This window comes from Triticum aestivum, chromosome 2B (assembly GCF_018294505.1).
Source record: "Triticum aestivum cultivar Chinese Spring chromosome 2B, IWGSC CS RefSeq v2.1, whole genome shotgun sequence".
Taxonomy (NCBI): domain Eukaryota; kingdom Viridiplantae; phylum Streptophyta; class Magnoliopsida; order Poales; family Poaceae; genus Triticum; species Triticum aestivum.
The window spans coordinates 762,938,143-762,953,516 of record NC_057798.1 but is presented as its reverse complement, the minus strand read 5'-3'; the positions used below and the strand labels follow the sequence as shown (position 1 = coordinate 762,953,516).

General features: G+C 43.1%; 2 protein-coding genes across 2 annotated transcripts; both read left to right on the top strand.

Annotated features, from left to right (window-relative positions):
* Nucleotides 1-308: 308 nt before the first annotated feature.
* LOC123042550 (uncharacterized) lies at nt 309-852 on the top strand. The gene has a single exon (XM_044464981.1). It carries the CDS (start codon nt 374-376, stop codon nt 629-631), a length of 258 nt encoding a protein of 85 aa, XP_044320916.1. The 5' UTR covers nt 309-373; the 3' UTR covers nt 632-852.
* Nucleotides 853-7,030: 6,178 nt separating this feature from the next.
* LOC123047243 (G-type lectin S-receptor-like serine/threonine-protein kinase At4g27290) lies at nt 7,031-11,664 on the top strand. Its single transcript, XM_044470740.1, has 7 exons — nt 7,031-8,437; nt 8,949-9,059; nt 9,150-9,274; nt 9,441-9,657; nt 10,561-10,798; nt 10,881-11,013; nt 11,161-11,664. Exons 1-7 carry the CDS (start codon nt 7,093-7,095, stop codon nt 11,518-11,520), a joined length of 2,529 nt encoding a protein of 842 aa, XP_044326675.1. The 5' UTR covers nt 7,031-7,092; the 3' UTR covers nt 11,521-11,664.
* The last annotated feature ends 3,710 nt before the right edge of the window (nt 11,665-15,374 follow it).

Below are 15,374 nucleotides of genomic sequence, written 5' to 3'. Positions count from 1 at the left end.
CCCGGCCCAGCCCGACAGATGGCCAGGTATAGCCTCGAGTGACAAAAACGCGTAATGGGTGACGTCAAAATGATACTAGTAGTAGTAGTGCGCGCTAGGATAAGGACTTGGTGAGCCGTGACAAGGCAAAGCATCTTCTAGAGTAGAATTCCCTCCGTCAGCAGCAGCAGCGGCTAGCCCACTGTTTGCCGGATAAACACTCCAAAACCGTGTACCGCCGCCGCGCACGCCCGCAGGAACGGAGCCCGCGTTATGCACGCCAACACGCTAACCGCGCGCTGTACTATATATATAAACGCCGGCGCGCCCCGTTTCCATCCACGTCCAAGCCACAACCAAGCCAAAGCAAGCAAGAAGAGGAAGCGGTCGGTGGATGAGCGTGAGGTACATGATGAGCCGGGTGGGCGCGCGGGCGGCGCAGGCCGCGCGGGACGCCGTCGGCAGGTCCGCCGGCAAGGCCGACAGGGCGCAGCAGCAGTCCATGGCCAGGGCCGGCAGGGCGCCGGCGGAGTCGGCGCGGGCGAAGGCGCCGCTGGCCAGGAAGGCGGCCAAGGAGCGGCGGAGGCGGGCGGCCCAGGAGGAGTCGCTCCGCACCGTCATGTTCCTCTCCATGTGGGGCCCCAACGCCTAGCACCGCGTGGATTAGTACCGCTGATTATAATTAGCAGTGTGCGTGCGTGCACATGGTTTACGTGCCGTGTGGTTAAAGCAACCCTTTTAAGTCTGTGTGTACAAGGCGAATGTAAAGTGTACTGCAAAAAGAAAAAAAAATATTGGTCTCGAAAAAGAAATATTGTAAAATGGCATAGGGTTACACTGAAAACGGTTGATCTACCGATTTGTTTACCTGCAGATTACTCCCTCCATAAAAACACAATACACACGCAGACACTCGTATATACGCACATACACACATCCCTATAAATGTACACATACATATCCTACCCCTATGAACATCTTCAAAAACTGAGTCGACACATCATCTTAAGAATGACAAAGTCGCCATAAACATCTTCGTGGTCGACGGGAATGTCTCCTCCCGGTGAACACAACATGGCCTGAAATAAATCTAGAAAAATACAAACCAGTGTCAAATCTATGATTTTCTTTTTGCAAAATAATTTTTGCCCAACTTCCTCCGGCGACCCGGCAAAATGAACAACACAAGGCCCCGATCCCCGACCGTACGTGTAGCGGTGCACCTGCAATATTCAACCAACCTATTAGAATTACGACACCAATTTAACAAGACATGGCCGGCGCCAAAACGCCACCCGATCGGGAAGAGTCGAGGGCACGACTATATCGAGCTAGAAGGAGGCACACTTATGTGCCGCCCGCAGTAACTCCTATGCGAGGGCACGTGCCCTCGTCATACTAATGTCACGTGTGTTTTTCTTTTTGTTTATTGAAAAAAATAAAATACATATACTACAAGAAAATAAATTAAGTGATATTTTTCAAAAGTGTTTATCTTGCATTAAAAAATTGTAAATGTTGTGTAAGAAAATGTGCGCTCAACATTTTTTTTGTACATTCCAAAAATGTATGTGATATTAAAAAAATTACTCCCTTCGTCCGGGTTTATTAGGCCTAAAGACAACTTCTCTTAGACCAAGACATATAGTAATTTGGGCACATTAATTCTTTCATTTCACTCCCAATGCACTCTCTCACATGCATGCAGCCAATGAAAAAACACGCATGAAGTGTATTAATTTCCCAACCATGGCACCAACAACAATGACTTTCAATGCAACCAATGAAATAGTTGCATGCATGCACCTTTCTAAAATGAGGCCTTATAAAAAGGGACATGCTTGTGATGCTGAGAGGCCTAATAAACCCGGACGGAGGGAGTATACACTAAACAAAATGTTCGTGTCGTTAAATAAAATGTAAGTTACATTTTCTAAATGTTCACGTGTTCAAAAAAAATGTCTATGCCATTTAGAAAATGATGATCCAATGTATAAAATATTCACGTAGTTTAAAAATAATGTTCTATATCATAAAGAAAATGTTTCAACATGTATTTGGGAAAAATGTTAAAAAAAGTATTAAAAATGTTAATAATGTATTTAAAATTTAAACATATATAATAAAATGTTTAAGACATGCAAAAAGTGTATGATATGTATAAAACACAGTAGGCATCAAATATTTATTGAAAAATGGTAATCATGTATTAAAAAATGTTAAACCTGTTTAAAGAATGTTCCTGATGTCTAAGAAAATTTTAAAATGTGAATGAAGAAATAGATATATGTTGAATATAAAAAGGCGAAAGGAAAAAACCAGAGAAAAAACCCAAAGAAAAGTAAAACATGAAACTAAGAAAATCATCGAAAAACCAAAGATAACATGAGGAAAGCCTTGTAATAAACAGTGTAAAACCGAAAAATAAACAACAGAAAATAAGCTCTTGCTTGGTTACAGTGTTGGGCTGACCTATAGCCGCCTGCTGTAGGTGATTCTTCATAGGAATAAGTACAGGCGACACATAGCCCTGACGCTAGAAGGGAGCATCGCCTACAACGGACGGCCACTCCGCTTATCCAATTTTCTGTTTCGTTCGTTCTATTTTACTCTTCTAATCTCCGATAAGTATTTCCGGACGGAGGGAGTAGTTTGTAGTCTAGTTTTTCTTGTGGTTTTCCTATTTCTTGTCCATTTTCCCACCTAGCTTTTCTTTTCTTTTCTTCCTTTATTAGTTTTTATTTATATTTTGAATGGTTAATTTTTTTAATTAAATTTTGAAAACTTTCATGCCGGGTTTAAAATAAGTTCGTGCAGTGTTTTCACATAACTTTTAGAAAGTGTCAATAGCACTCCACATATTCCGAAAATATGTTTGTGAAATTTTAAACAATTGTTAATACAATGTAAAACAAATGTTATCCTACTTAGAAATAAAATATTCCATACCATTAAAAAAATCTTTGTATCATTTAAGAATGTGTTTACGTGTTTTAGAAATATTTATGAATTTCATAAAAAATATAAAATGCAAAATTTTCAGGTAGTTTTAAAAAAATGTTGTGTACCATTCAAATAAAATGTTTATCACATTTGGAAGAAATGTTCATTTATTTCAAAATCATGTTTGCGATTTAAAAAAAATTATATTTGGAGTAATTTTAAAAACTTGTTTCTTAATTTAATAAAAATGTTTCGTGCAATTCAAAAATATATTGAACGTGCGTTTTGAAAATATTTAACATGCATTAAAAAAATGTTCAAACATGTTCTTGAAAAAATGTTCGTCACATATTTGGAAAAGGTTAACGTATATAAAAAACTGTTTCACATGTATGCAAAAAGTGCACAACATGTATTAAGGAAAGTAGACATGTATTTGAAAAACAGGGAAATAAATGACAAAATAAAACCGGACAAAACCTATAGAAAACATACACAACGATCACCGAGTGATCTGGTCACAGCAGCCACAAGAATCAATACACTAGCCAGTATTTGTACGCTCCAACACACAATACTGTTGTAGATTGATGGGAACGACCCAGTGCTCTGACATTTCAGAGCCAGCCGGCTCAGCAAATTTGGGCCCTATTGAGCTCCGCCCCACAACCAACCTTCAATTCATAGGAGAAACACACAGGATTTTCCCGCTCTGGTGCCATATTGGAAGATTTGGGGAGATTTGATTAGAGTTCTAAGGAAGAAGAAGACATGATGGGAAGAGAGATCTGGGACCTTGTGCCCACCCCCTTCTCTGTTCTCTTTACTTAGATTTTGTTCTTTTACAGTGCAGTCACTAAGACCTTACACAATTACAGCTTAAGCCAACATACACATCTTACTCGACGGCTTAGAGGAACTGAACTTGTCATACAACCATGCTCAATTTTTTCTGAGGGCCATGCTCTATTTTTAATCGAACGTTAACTTGACACGAAACCAGAACCACGTCGCCACTTCTCCCGTCCGAGCTTCTGGTGTGTGATGCGTAGTAGGCCTACTCTGTCACTCACGATCGATGCAAAATAAGGAGAGACAAAACTTCACTTGCTGGCATCCATGTTGGTTCGTTATTGGAGCGGTTGTGGTAGAAGATCAAGTCGCGTGTGGGGGTTTAAGCCATACTTCATCTCAAATGGCCTCTTGCTTTCCATTGAATGAATTGCGTGGTCATGGGTGAATTCAACATGAGGTAGACAATCTCCCCACATATTCAAGTTCTTCTTGATCAATTCAAAGTATAGTTGACAAAGTTCAGTTGAAAAACTCCATTTCACCATCACTTTTTGGGCAGCAAATTGTGGAGAAGAGAAGCTTCATTCCCAAGTTGACCCAAAATATATAGTAAAATTAGCTTATGAACTTGACGCCACGGTCGAAGAGGATGATGGTCCTGGGTACTTCAAGGAGTCGCAGTATTCCTAAATAACGCATTTGCAATGTGAATCAACATTGCTCTTATGACAAGGAATGCATTGTGCCATCCTAGAAAATCTATCACCAACCACAGACCTAGACTCCTTTCCGTCTTAGTTCTCGGCAACCGAAGCAGAAAATCCATGTTAATATTCTCCCAAGGTGCTCACGGATAAACGAGTGTAAACGCCATGCCTGTTGACCTCAACATACAAGAGATGAATGACCAATTCTCTAGCTCGTAATGGATTAAGTAATCTTACTTTGTAAACTGGCTATAACTAGTCATATGCACTTGCAAGACATCATACACACAATTCCTTCTCATGCCTCCGCTCCTTGCCATTGTAGCCACATTGAACAAGAGAGTCAATGGGGTTAGGAGAGATAGAGCTAAATTATTCCATTCTCTCTCCTCACAAGTATCAAGCGGGGTTCAACATTATAGGTGCATGGTCGCGAAAATGTTGCTCACCTAATGCAGCTGCCATTTTAAAACGGTTCTATTCACTAATACAACCATACGCTAGAAACTACTTTCAAGATATTCACTAGGACATAGTGACATACAGTTTAGAGACCTATGCAAGATATCAAAGAATATTTCATTATTTATACATTGCGCACCCCCCCCCCACACACACAAATAGCTTGCACATAATACAAATATGAATCGGTGGAAGCACTATATTTAGTCATGTTTCACCTCCTCACATTAAAGGGATTCAATTTGAAGATCCTTCAAAGGACATTGCACACACACAAACACACACAAATAGCTTGCACATGTTACAAACATTAATTGGTATTCCGCAAAAAAAACATTAATTGGTGGAAGCATTATATTTTGTTATGTTTCACACTCTCGCATTGAAGAGATCCAATTTGAAGATCCTTCAAAGGACATTGTCAAAAAAGAAGAAAACACATGTAGCTTTTGTTAAAAAAATAATTTAAATTTAGCGCATTGCAAGCATATAAATTTCAATAACAAACATTACAAACTATATAAAGAACATTATGTTGAATATGCATAAATATTTTTATGTGATTAACTTGGTTATCTATGTAGTAAAATATACTAACTAATATTTCAATTAAGTAAAATATTAAATTTAAGAAGTAACAAAGTTTAGTACAAATAATATTTATTTTAACCTGCCTTTGTTTGTAAGTTGGTACCACCAATGCTTCTACGCCGCAAAAGAACTGTGCTCCTCATAATATTGCCCACTATCTGAAGCCTTACATTAGACAAAATTACATGACGGTTTGGACATGTTATGCCGACACTACATGAGATTATAAAAACTTCGCTGAAGCTGCCATGAGGGGGATGATCGAGTTTAACCACAAAACAAAACCCCTGCCAATCCAATTCTATTTATTTGACTATGGGCATGACTCTTGGTCGACGTCGACAACCAATACTGCCTCCGTGACATCAGACAACGGGATAATGTTAATCCTTAGATCACATTTTTACCATGTGAATCTAAATAGTAGCTCTCTGCTGATGTTCACAAACATGTCAAAGTCATGAGAAATGTACACTAAAAAACAAATATAACAATGTTTAAGAATTCTAACCAAGTAAATGTGCAGTAACACAAGTCACTCTGATCGTTTTCAAGGTACAATCGATGACTGCTATCATACGATTTCTTTGACGCAGGAGAACCTTCAATTTCCAAGGCGGCTGAGCAAAGCACACATCTGGCCTTTTCAACCATGATCTTCTTTTTCACTGTGATTGATCTAAATTATATAGGCTTCAACAGAATCACGAATAATCTAGCAAGGAAGTCCTGATTCTTGAATCACTAGAGAGGAGAATATTCAACCAACAAAATTATCAAAATTTTTGTGTGTAGACTAACAAGGACTCTTCCGAATTGAACTGGTCTAGGACACTACGGTTACATGACCTCTTCAAAGATTTAAGTGAGGGTCATTTAAGACTTTGAGTTACTCCCGAAAATATAAGGTGCATTATTATTCTCCAAAAGTCAAATACTTCTATGTTTGACCAAATTTATAAAAAAATATCAACATCTAGATTACCAACAGAATAAAATATAAAAATACATTTCGTGATGAATATAATAATAATATTATTTTTTGTATAAACTTGATTAAATATAGAGAAGTTTGACTTGTCAAAAGTTCAGTACAAAAGGACGAAGCACGTGCACATAGCGATCGATGCCATGCTCTGCATTTACTGCTTACTAGAGCAATAGGCATATCAGATGGCGGCTACGGGTGGCAATTTGATCCAGTCTAATGGATTCATCTAGACCCATACTATAGCTTGTACTATTCCGACGAGCAAGAGCTAAGTTCTCATCTCTGCAATGACTGTGATTGCTATGTTATCCCCTCCACACGCGTCACATCTACCACTGAAAAAAAATCAACTGATGATTGCAACTTCCTTGAAAAATTGGCTGCTCTTGAACGGCCAAATGGAATTGTTTGGATTTCAATCTCGAAAAAGAAACTAATACATTTTTAGTCCCATCTCTATCAAGTATGTAGCACATTAGTACTAACCAAATCACCAACTAGGAGTACGTACTTGAAATGTTATGATCTCGGTCCAAGAGGTGTTACAACTTAATTACATGACCAGTCTAGCTTTGAAAAGGTCGCTCACTTCGGCCGTATACATCCCAATCCCATGGTCCATGCATGAGCTGTGCTGTGGAAAGAGGCATCCAGCATCCATCCGCCATGAGAGCTACCAGCCAACTGCCGGCACGTCTCCTACTGCAGCGGCTCTTGATCTGCTTCTTCCTCCTTTCCATCGCCGCCGGTGTCACTGACAAGCTCGAGAGGGGCCAGAAGCTCACCGATGGCGACACGCTCGTCTCCGCCGGCGGCTCCTTCACCCTCGGGTTCTTCTCTCCCGGGGCGTCCACCAAGAGGTACCTCGGCATATGGTTCTCGGTGTCCAACGACACCGTCTGCTGGGTCGCCAACCGCGACAAGCCGCTCCTTGACAAGTCCGGCACGCTGGTGCTCAACGACGTCGGCAGCCTCGTCTTGGGGGACACCTCCCGCCGGGCCCGGACGGTCTGGTCTTCGAACTTCCTGCCCGCCTCTGCGGCGGCGGTTCAGCTTCTCGACTCCGGCAACCTGGTCGTGCGCAACGGCAGCAGCAACGCCTCCCTGTGGCAGTCGTTCGATCAGCCGTCGGACACCTTGCTGCCCGGCATGAAGCTGGGCAAGAACGTCTGGACCGGAGGCGAGTGGCAGCTCACGTCCTGGAGCTCCGCCGACGACCCGTCGCCGGGAGACTACCGCCGCACGCTGCAAACCACCGGGTTACCGGAGATCATCCTGTGGTACCACGACGTCAAAACGTACCGCACGGGCCCGTGGAACGGGATCTACTTCAACGGCGTCCCGGAGGCGCGTGCGTACGCGGGCAAGTACCCGCTGCTGGTGACGAGCAGCCCGTGGGAGACCACCTACGGGTACACCGCCGCGCCCGGCGCGCCGCTGACCCGCGTCGTGGTGAACCACACCGGCAAGGCAGAGCGGCTGGAGTGGGACGCGAGCAGCCGGGAGTGGAACCGTATATTCCAGGGGCCGAGGGACCCGTGCGACGAGTACGGGAAGTGCGGTCCGTTCGGCCTCTGCGACCCCGAGGCGGCGTCGTCGGGGTTCTGCGGCTGTGTCGCCGGGTTCAGCGCCGCGAACACGTCGGCTCTGGTGGTGAAGGATAACGCCGACGGGTGCCGACGAGCCGCCGCGCTGGATTGTGCCGGCGGGACGACGACGGACGGGTTCAAGGTGGTGTCAGGGATGAAGCTTCCCGACACGCAGAATGCGTCGGTGGACATGGGCGTCACGCTGGAGGAGTGCAGGGCGAGGTGCCTCGCCAACTGCTCCTGCTTGGCCTACGCCGCCGCCGATATTCGGGGAGGCGGCGATGGCACCGGGTGCGTCATGTGGGCGTATGCCATTGTTGATCTACGCCTCGTCGACAGAGGGCAGAATCTCTACCTGAGGCTGTCAAAATCAGAAATCGGTATGTACAGATTATGGGTGGATACTACATTTTCGCCCCAAATTTTCACTTCAGTCCTAATCCTTCTATTGTAGATACAATTTCAGAATTTCAAATTAGAAGTTACACTTATTTTTATGGTCCACTTTATGGAGGTTAAATTATTCAGTGGAAAAGGTGAATTTGTTAAGGATTTAAAAATCACCATAAATTTGAATTAAAATATGAAGTATAAAGCACAAAACTTTATATAAGTTTTATCTTAGTACTGCAAAATTTTGGAACCAGTCGCTCACATTCGGAGATTAAGTCAATGAGATTCGATTTTTTTTTCACTCCAAAATTTAAGAGAGTTCATACAGTTTTACAACATTTTGCAAGTAGACTGGACATGTGGGTTCAAGACTTCAAGTTTCTGGATGGGGAACGATGATTATATGACATAAGTTGTGAAAATATACACTAAAAAATTAAATGATTGTAAGTATGTAGTATGTTTTATTTATTTTTTATCTTTCTTCTCCAAAAACAGATGGCCGTAAAAGGTTTCCTACACTACTTGTTGCCACAACTCTACCTTCTGCTGTGACTATTCTTCTGGTCGTCTTTATGATTTGGTGGAGAAGGAAAAACAGAATTATAGGTAAATTATGCCCTGCTAGCTCAATCTTTGTTGTTATAGGGAAATGCATGGTAAATTCAATGTCGTAAAATACGCAAGCTCGTTTTGCAGGTGCTATTCCTCGGAATCCTACCATGGCGGTTCCTTCAGTTAGTCTAGCAATTATAAAGGATATTACTAGAAATTTCTCTAAAAGTAATATCATCGGGCAGGGCGGATTTAGCATTGTTTACAAGGTTCGTCAATGTGTGTGTGTGTGTGTGTGTGTGTGTGGGCGCGCGCGCGCGCGTGGCGTGTGTGTTATCCTTCATGGGGGAAAAGTCATTTTTTAAGGCATTGACATGTAGGAAAGCAGCCATTGGCAAATTTAATTTCTAACATTTCAAATTCTAAAATCACCAGGGACAGCTTCCTGAAGGAAGAACTATTGCTGTCAAGAGGCTTAAACAAACGGCATTGACAACAAAAGGCAAGAATGATTTCGCGAGAGAAGTGGAAGTGATGGTTGGGCTTCGACATGGTAGTCTTGTTTGTCTCCTCGCTTACTGTGATGAAGGCAAGGAGCGGATACTCATCTACGAATACATGCAGAACAAGAGTCTGAACATCTACATATTTGGTATTCCCTTCATGGAATTTCTCAAGTTCTCACGAAAAGTTAAATGTTGAATCCTTGTGTTCCAAACAAGATCATACAGATATATTGCGTGCTGGATCCTCGTGTTTCGCTAATTTCTCACGCACATGCATGATCTCCTAAGTCGAAGTTCCCCCAAAAATTCCAGCTTTTCGCCCTAATCATTAGCTTGGCAACCTTAACATTTTCTGTGCAGGACAAATCTAAAAAATCATACATATAGATTTGCGTGGTATATATATGCAACTTTGGTACCAAAAGAATTATTATTATTAGCACTATGTGCACAAATTATATTATATTATAAATAGGTTATTATTAGTCATAGTTCGTCATATGTTTTGTAAGAAAATGCTTATAGGTACATACTCCCTCCTGTCCTTTTTAGTCTGTATAGAAGTTTTGTCCGAAGTCAAAGCATCTCTACTTTGACCAAACTTATAAAAAGAATGTATCAACATTCACAATGCCAAACGAATAATTTTTAGATTCATTACCAAATGAAATTTCGTGGAATATATATTTGGTATTGTATATGTTGGTATTTTTCTGTATGTATTTGGTCAAACTTTGTAAAGTTTAACTTGACACAAATCTAATATGCGAATTAAAAGGACCAGAGGGAGTGCCTCACATAGCCACATACACCTGCATGGTTTTCCTTCTTTCAAGTTCTTTTTTTTTGAATCAAGAGTGAAGTTTTCATTCTAGAAACCTCTTAGAGCATATTGTGCTTTGAGATTTGAGAGTGTTTATAAGCAGCTTTCAGAGAGTCCGCTAATAATTTGGATGTTAAATTTTGAAATAACATAGGCATTTTGTTTTTAATCCATAATTTCTATATAGTAGATTTAGGTATCTAATCAACTATATTTGACTGGACAGGCACACCTAATCTTCGTGCTTCACTGGACTGGGTAAGAAGGTTAGAATTACTACGCGAGATCGCGCATGGTGTTGCATACCTCCACGCAGGATCAGGCGAGAGTGTGATCCACCGTGACCTTAAACCCGGGAACATTCTTCTTGATGATGAGTGGAAGCCAAAAATCGCTGACTTTGGCACCGCCAAACTGTTTGCGGATAATCGGACTGGGCACGATCAAACAATTGTTATTTCTCCGTAAGTATTAAAGAAATATGTATATTCACCACACACAAAAGTTGCGGATCCGACATACCTAACACTGTTGCGTTCCATGAAGGGGATACGCAGCTCCGGAGTATGTGCGGGGAGGGGAGATGACGCTGAAATGCGACGTTTATAGCTTTGGAGTTATTCTTCTAGAGACTCTTAGCGGGCAAAGGAATGGTAGCTTGCAAAGGCTTCTTTCCCAAGTAAGTCCAAATAAATTATAAATTCATGTTTCTTTGCATGTGCATGCACGGTTCATATTGATATTGGTGTTGCAAAGCTCTAAATTTATTTTATTTCTTGATTGAGATGTACATACTCTAATGGAACTTGACAATTCTTTTTGGTAGGCCTGGGAACTGTGGGAGCAGAATAGGATCATTGAACTTCTCGACATGACAATTGTGCCGCTCCCCAAGTCCGAGCCTGAGATACTTCCTGAGCTAAAACGTTGTATCCAAATCGGGCTCCTCTGCGTCCAGGAGATGCCAGATGATAGGCCAGCCATGCCTGAAGTTGTGGCCATGTTTACAAGCACAACATCACAAATTGATTGGCCCAGAAGATCGGTACTAGATAGCAGAATAGTCATGCCTTTGAATCTGTCCCTTGAACTTGACACTGATCACTTGAACCCCACTGCAATTGAGGTGAGATCGCCATCGAGTCGATCCAGCTATTGTTGTCTAGCTAGCAACCAATCTAATTAAGTTCGTACATAAGAATCATTTACACATAGCCTTTTGGTTGTGATGTTGGTACCTTTTTCTTTTGCATATATTGGTACCTTGATTCATTGTAGAAAGATGCGGAATAGGGATTCAACATATATGGAGGTAAGACTTGAGAAGAAACTGAGTTGTTGGAAGGGTAAACATCTATCCTCGTCTTGGTGGATGGTGCTCACCAAAATGCCTATGTTTTTGTTGTCATTCTTTGAAGTGGCGGTGGAAGTTTGTAAGAGGTTAGAGCAATCCTAAAAAAATCAGCAGTGAATGAGTCCGACTCTAGTTCGTGATTCAAACACATTGCAAGAGAGCGAATTCAACTCGTGAACGATCCATGCTCTTAGGAAACCCGATCCTTTAACGATAGTATTGTTGCGAGACTGGTACTTGGCACCTCAGAGCAATATATAGACTAAGGTTGCCCATCACTCCCTCCTCCTTTTTGTAGGCCCACTGATCCCCTTTCTTTGGGTATTTATCCGGAATCAAGATATATCTTACAAAATGATAGTTTGAAACCGAAGTACAAGTAGTCAAATTGGGCATTCTCTGCAACCCAAGAGAGAACGGGAGATTGAGTGTTCAAGATTTTAACTCTAAAAGACCATTGTCTCTTGATCAAACGGCTTTTTAAGCTACTTAACGGGGAGGTTGTGTGGAAAGATTTACTTAGAAATAAATACCATTGTGGCAAACCACAATTAATAGTCTTGTGGACGGCGGATGTGATAACGCACATCTCTTATTTCACCATTCGGAAGTCTGGGCACCCTGACATGCAAAACAATGCTTACGAATGTTGTAGACTGAAATAAGGGTTGTTTGACATAGTTAGCAAGCTTAGGGGGCTTCCTGCAAAGCTATTTACATAGGCATCTTCCCAAGCTCAAGAACGGAAAGAGAGTTGAGCTTTTTTGTTCTATTAAGAGTTTTAGGGTAAGGAGAAGAGTGAGACGATTTGATATACAAATTCACCCCAATCAGAGTATTAAAATTTGGGATTTGGAGCCTCCCTTAAGTGTTGGCTTCCACCTTGCACTTTATTCATCTATTGATGCAGAGGCCGAGGGCATTCCTCATTTTCAAAAAAGAAAAATCTTGCACTTTATTCATCTATGTAGTTAAAGACTATTTGCTCTTGCCCGTGGTTTTTCGCTGCAAAGGGTGTTGCATGTAAATCCTTGTGTATCCCATTGATTTGGTGTTTTTTTTTATCATATTGGTTGTTGCTCCTGTGATTGCCTTCTATTGGCCTATCTTGCTCAAGTTTTGTGTGGTTTTGTTGAAAGCATGACACATGAATTATTTCGTATATTGATGATTATGTGGTGGAATTAATATTGTCGTGAGTTATTCTTGCAAGTATACTATTATTGTGAATATTGAATAGACTGGTGTTTGTGGATTTCATGATATGGTTGATGTTGTATAAATGCACATAAAGCGTTTTGGTTGCTTCGGTTACCCCTCTTATGTTCACAAAGGGATTCACAAAGTTGTCTGGCCTCACGAATGTTTTCCCTTACCATTTCAGTTTGGCTCGTTTTACTGGTGCCGTGTAGTACGGTTGGGCTCCAAAACCATGGGATTACTGAGCCTGATGAATCGATTGGTTCTTCGTGGCATCGTCGACATGCCGGTGTTTTTCTCTTGTCCGCGCGCGGTATTGGCCGTCCATGAGGCAGCGTTCCGTGTACCGGGTTCACAGTAACCGGTGGCCGGCAGTGTGTGACATCACACGTGTGAACGAAACTGAAACGCTCGTGCGTGCACACAGCTTGTTGGAGGGAGAGTGCGACGTATGGTTTTTGCAAAAGGCAACTACTAGGCGCCGGTGCGCCGGCGAAAATTTTCGGCCGGTCAACTCCCTAGCATTGGATACAGCCAGATGTAACCGTCAGATCTAGAGAAAAAAGAAAAAAAAAAACCTCGCTCATGTACAACTCCATGACCTCTGACCGCCCTCGCTAGCAGCTCACCGGAGCCGCTCGTCGATGCGTACATCGGAGTTGCTCGTCGGCGCGCACGCAGGAGCGGCTTGCCGGCTGTAGCACCGGTGCTCACTGGTCGACCCCAACGCAACAATTTATAGTGTCGGCTCCAGCAAAAAATTGGCCTCCGGTTTGCAGCTTTTTCGCTGAAATTAATCGTTGTAACCATTTGCACACGATGTGGTAGCAACAAAAATTTGCTAGTTACAACAAAATAAATTCGCTGGTTCCAAAAAAAATCAAAAGGGAATGGTAGCAAAAATCAAATACAATGGTAGCAAAACAAAAAGACGGTGGTAGCAAATTTGGAGTGGTTCTAGGAAAAAAGATGGATCTGGCAAAAAATCAAATACGGTGGTAGCAAAAAACAAAGACGTTGGTAGCACAAATCAAAGGCAGTGGTAACAAAATAAATTGAAGTGGTTCCAGATACATCCAGCAAAAAGATCAAAAAAATAGGGTGGTAGCATAGATCGAAGACGGTGGTAGCATAGATCGAAGACGGTGGTAGCAAACATTTGGACTAGTTGTAGCAAAAACAATCACTCCCAAAAAACGGCGGCCACACCGATGCTCGCCGTCTTGCTAGTTGCAGCTCCCCGCAATGTTGGCATGTGTCGTCACTGCTCTGGAACGGCTGGTTCCAGCTCCCCAGTGGTGCTGGTTGTAGCTCCCTGTGTAGCTGGTTCCAGCAAAAAAGCGGCGTGTATGTAACATCGCCATTCACTGGTTCTAGACCGTGACCCCCGACATCTCCTCGCCCCCCACCGTGGCAGCTCCATTCCCATGCAGCAGCGTGCAACCCCCATCAGCGCGGGGGGTCGAAGCTCATGGCGGCGAGGATCGAAGAAGGTTGTGCGTGGTGGTGGTGGCCAAGATGAAAAGAACGAAGCAGCAAAGAGATAGAGGAGGAAGAAAGGTCCCGGTTCCCCTCCTTGTGAAGAGATAAGGAGGAATTGTGTGTGGTGGAAAGTGGGCCACGTGATGACTAGAGTTGGTTGGATCACGGGTTGGGTCACGGCCGAATCGAGGGTCGTCCGATCTGGCTTTAAAAAACGACGCGCGTGCAGCCGACGGAACGATTCAGCCGGCGCGGCGACAGGAAACGTTTCCCTTTTTGTTTCACTTGTGGAGCACACAGGTAATGGGAATCTTTTATTTAAGGATCGATAATGGAAATCTAGTGTGTGGCATACATGTGGACATTTTGTTGGGGAACATAGTAATTTCAAAAAAAATTCCTACGCACACGCAAGATCATGGTGATGCAACGAGAGGGGAGAGTGATGTCCACGTACCCTCGTAGACCGAAAGTGGAAGCGTTGGAACAACACGGTTGATGTAGTCGTACGTCTTCACGGCCCGACCGATCAAGCACCGAAACTACGGCACCTCCAAGTTCTAGCACACGTTCAGCTCGATGACGTTCCCCGGACTCCGATCCAGCAAAGTGTCAGGAAAGAGTTCCGTCAGGACGACGACGTGGTGACGATCTTGATGTTCTACCGTCGCAGGGCTTCGCCTAAGCACCGCTACAATATTATCGAGGACTATGGTGGAGGGGGGCACCACACACGGCTAAGAGATCTCAAGGATCAATTGTTGTGTCTCCAGGGTGCCCCCCTGCCCCCGTATATAAAGGAGCAAGGGGGGAGGTGCGGCAGGCCAGGAGGAGGCGTGAGTAGAAATCCCTCCCTTCCTTGTTGGAGTAGGAGAGGAGAGGGAAGGAGAGAGAGGGAGAAAGGAAAGGGGGGCGCCACCCCCCTCCTTGTCCAATTCGGACTTGGGGGGGGGGGGGGGGGAGGAAGGGGCGCGCGGCTGCCCCTTGGCCGCCTCTTCTCTTCC

Coding starts and splice junctions, on each gene's coding strand:
- LOC123042550 (XM_044464981.1), top strand. CDS start 374: ATGAGCGTGAGGTACATGATGAGCCGGGTGGGCGCGCGGGCGGCGCAG.
- LOC123047243 (XM_044470740.1), top strand. CDS start 7,093: ATGAGCTGTGCTGTGGAAAGAGGCATCCAGCATCCATCCGCCATGAGA. Junction 9,060..9,149: donor AAGGAAAAACAGAATTATAG/GTAAATTATGCC, acceptor CTCGTTTTGCAG/GTGCTATTCCTCGGAATCCT. Junction 11,014..11,160: donor TGCAAAGGCTTCTTTCCCAA/GTAAGTCCAAAT, acceptor TCTTTTTGGTAG/GCCTGGGAACTGTGGGAGCA.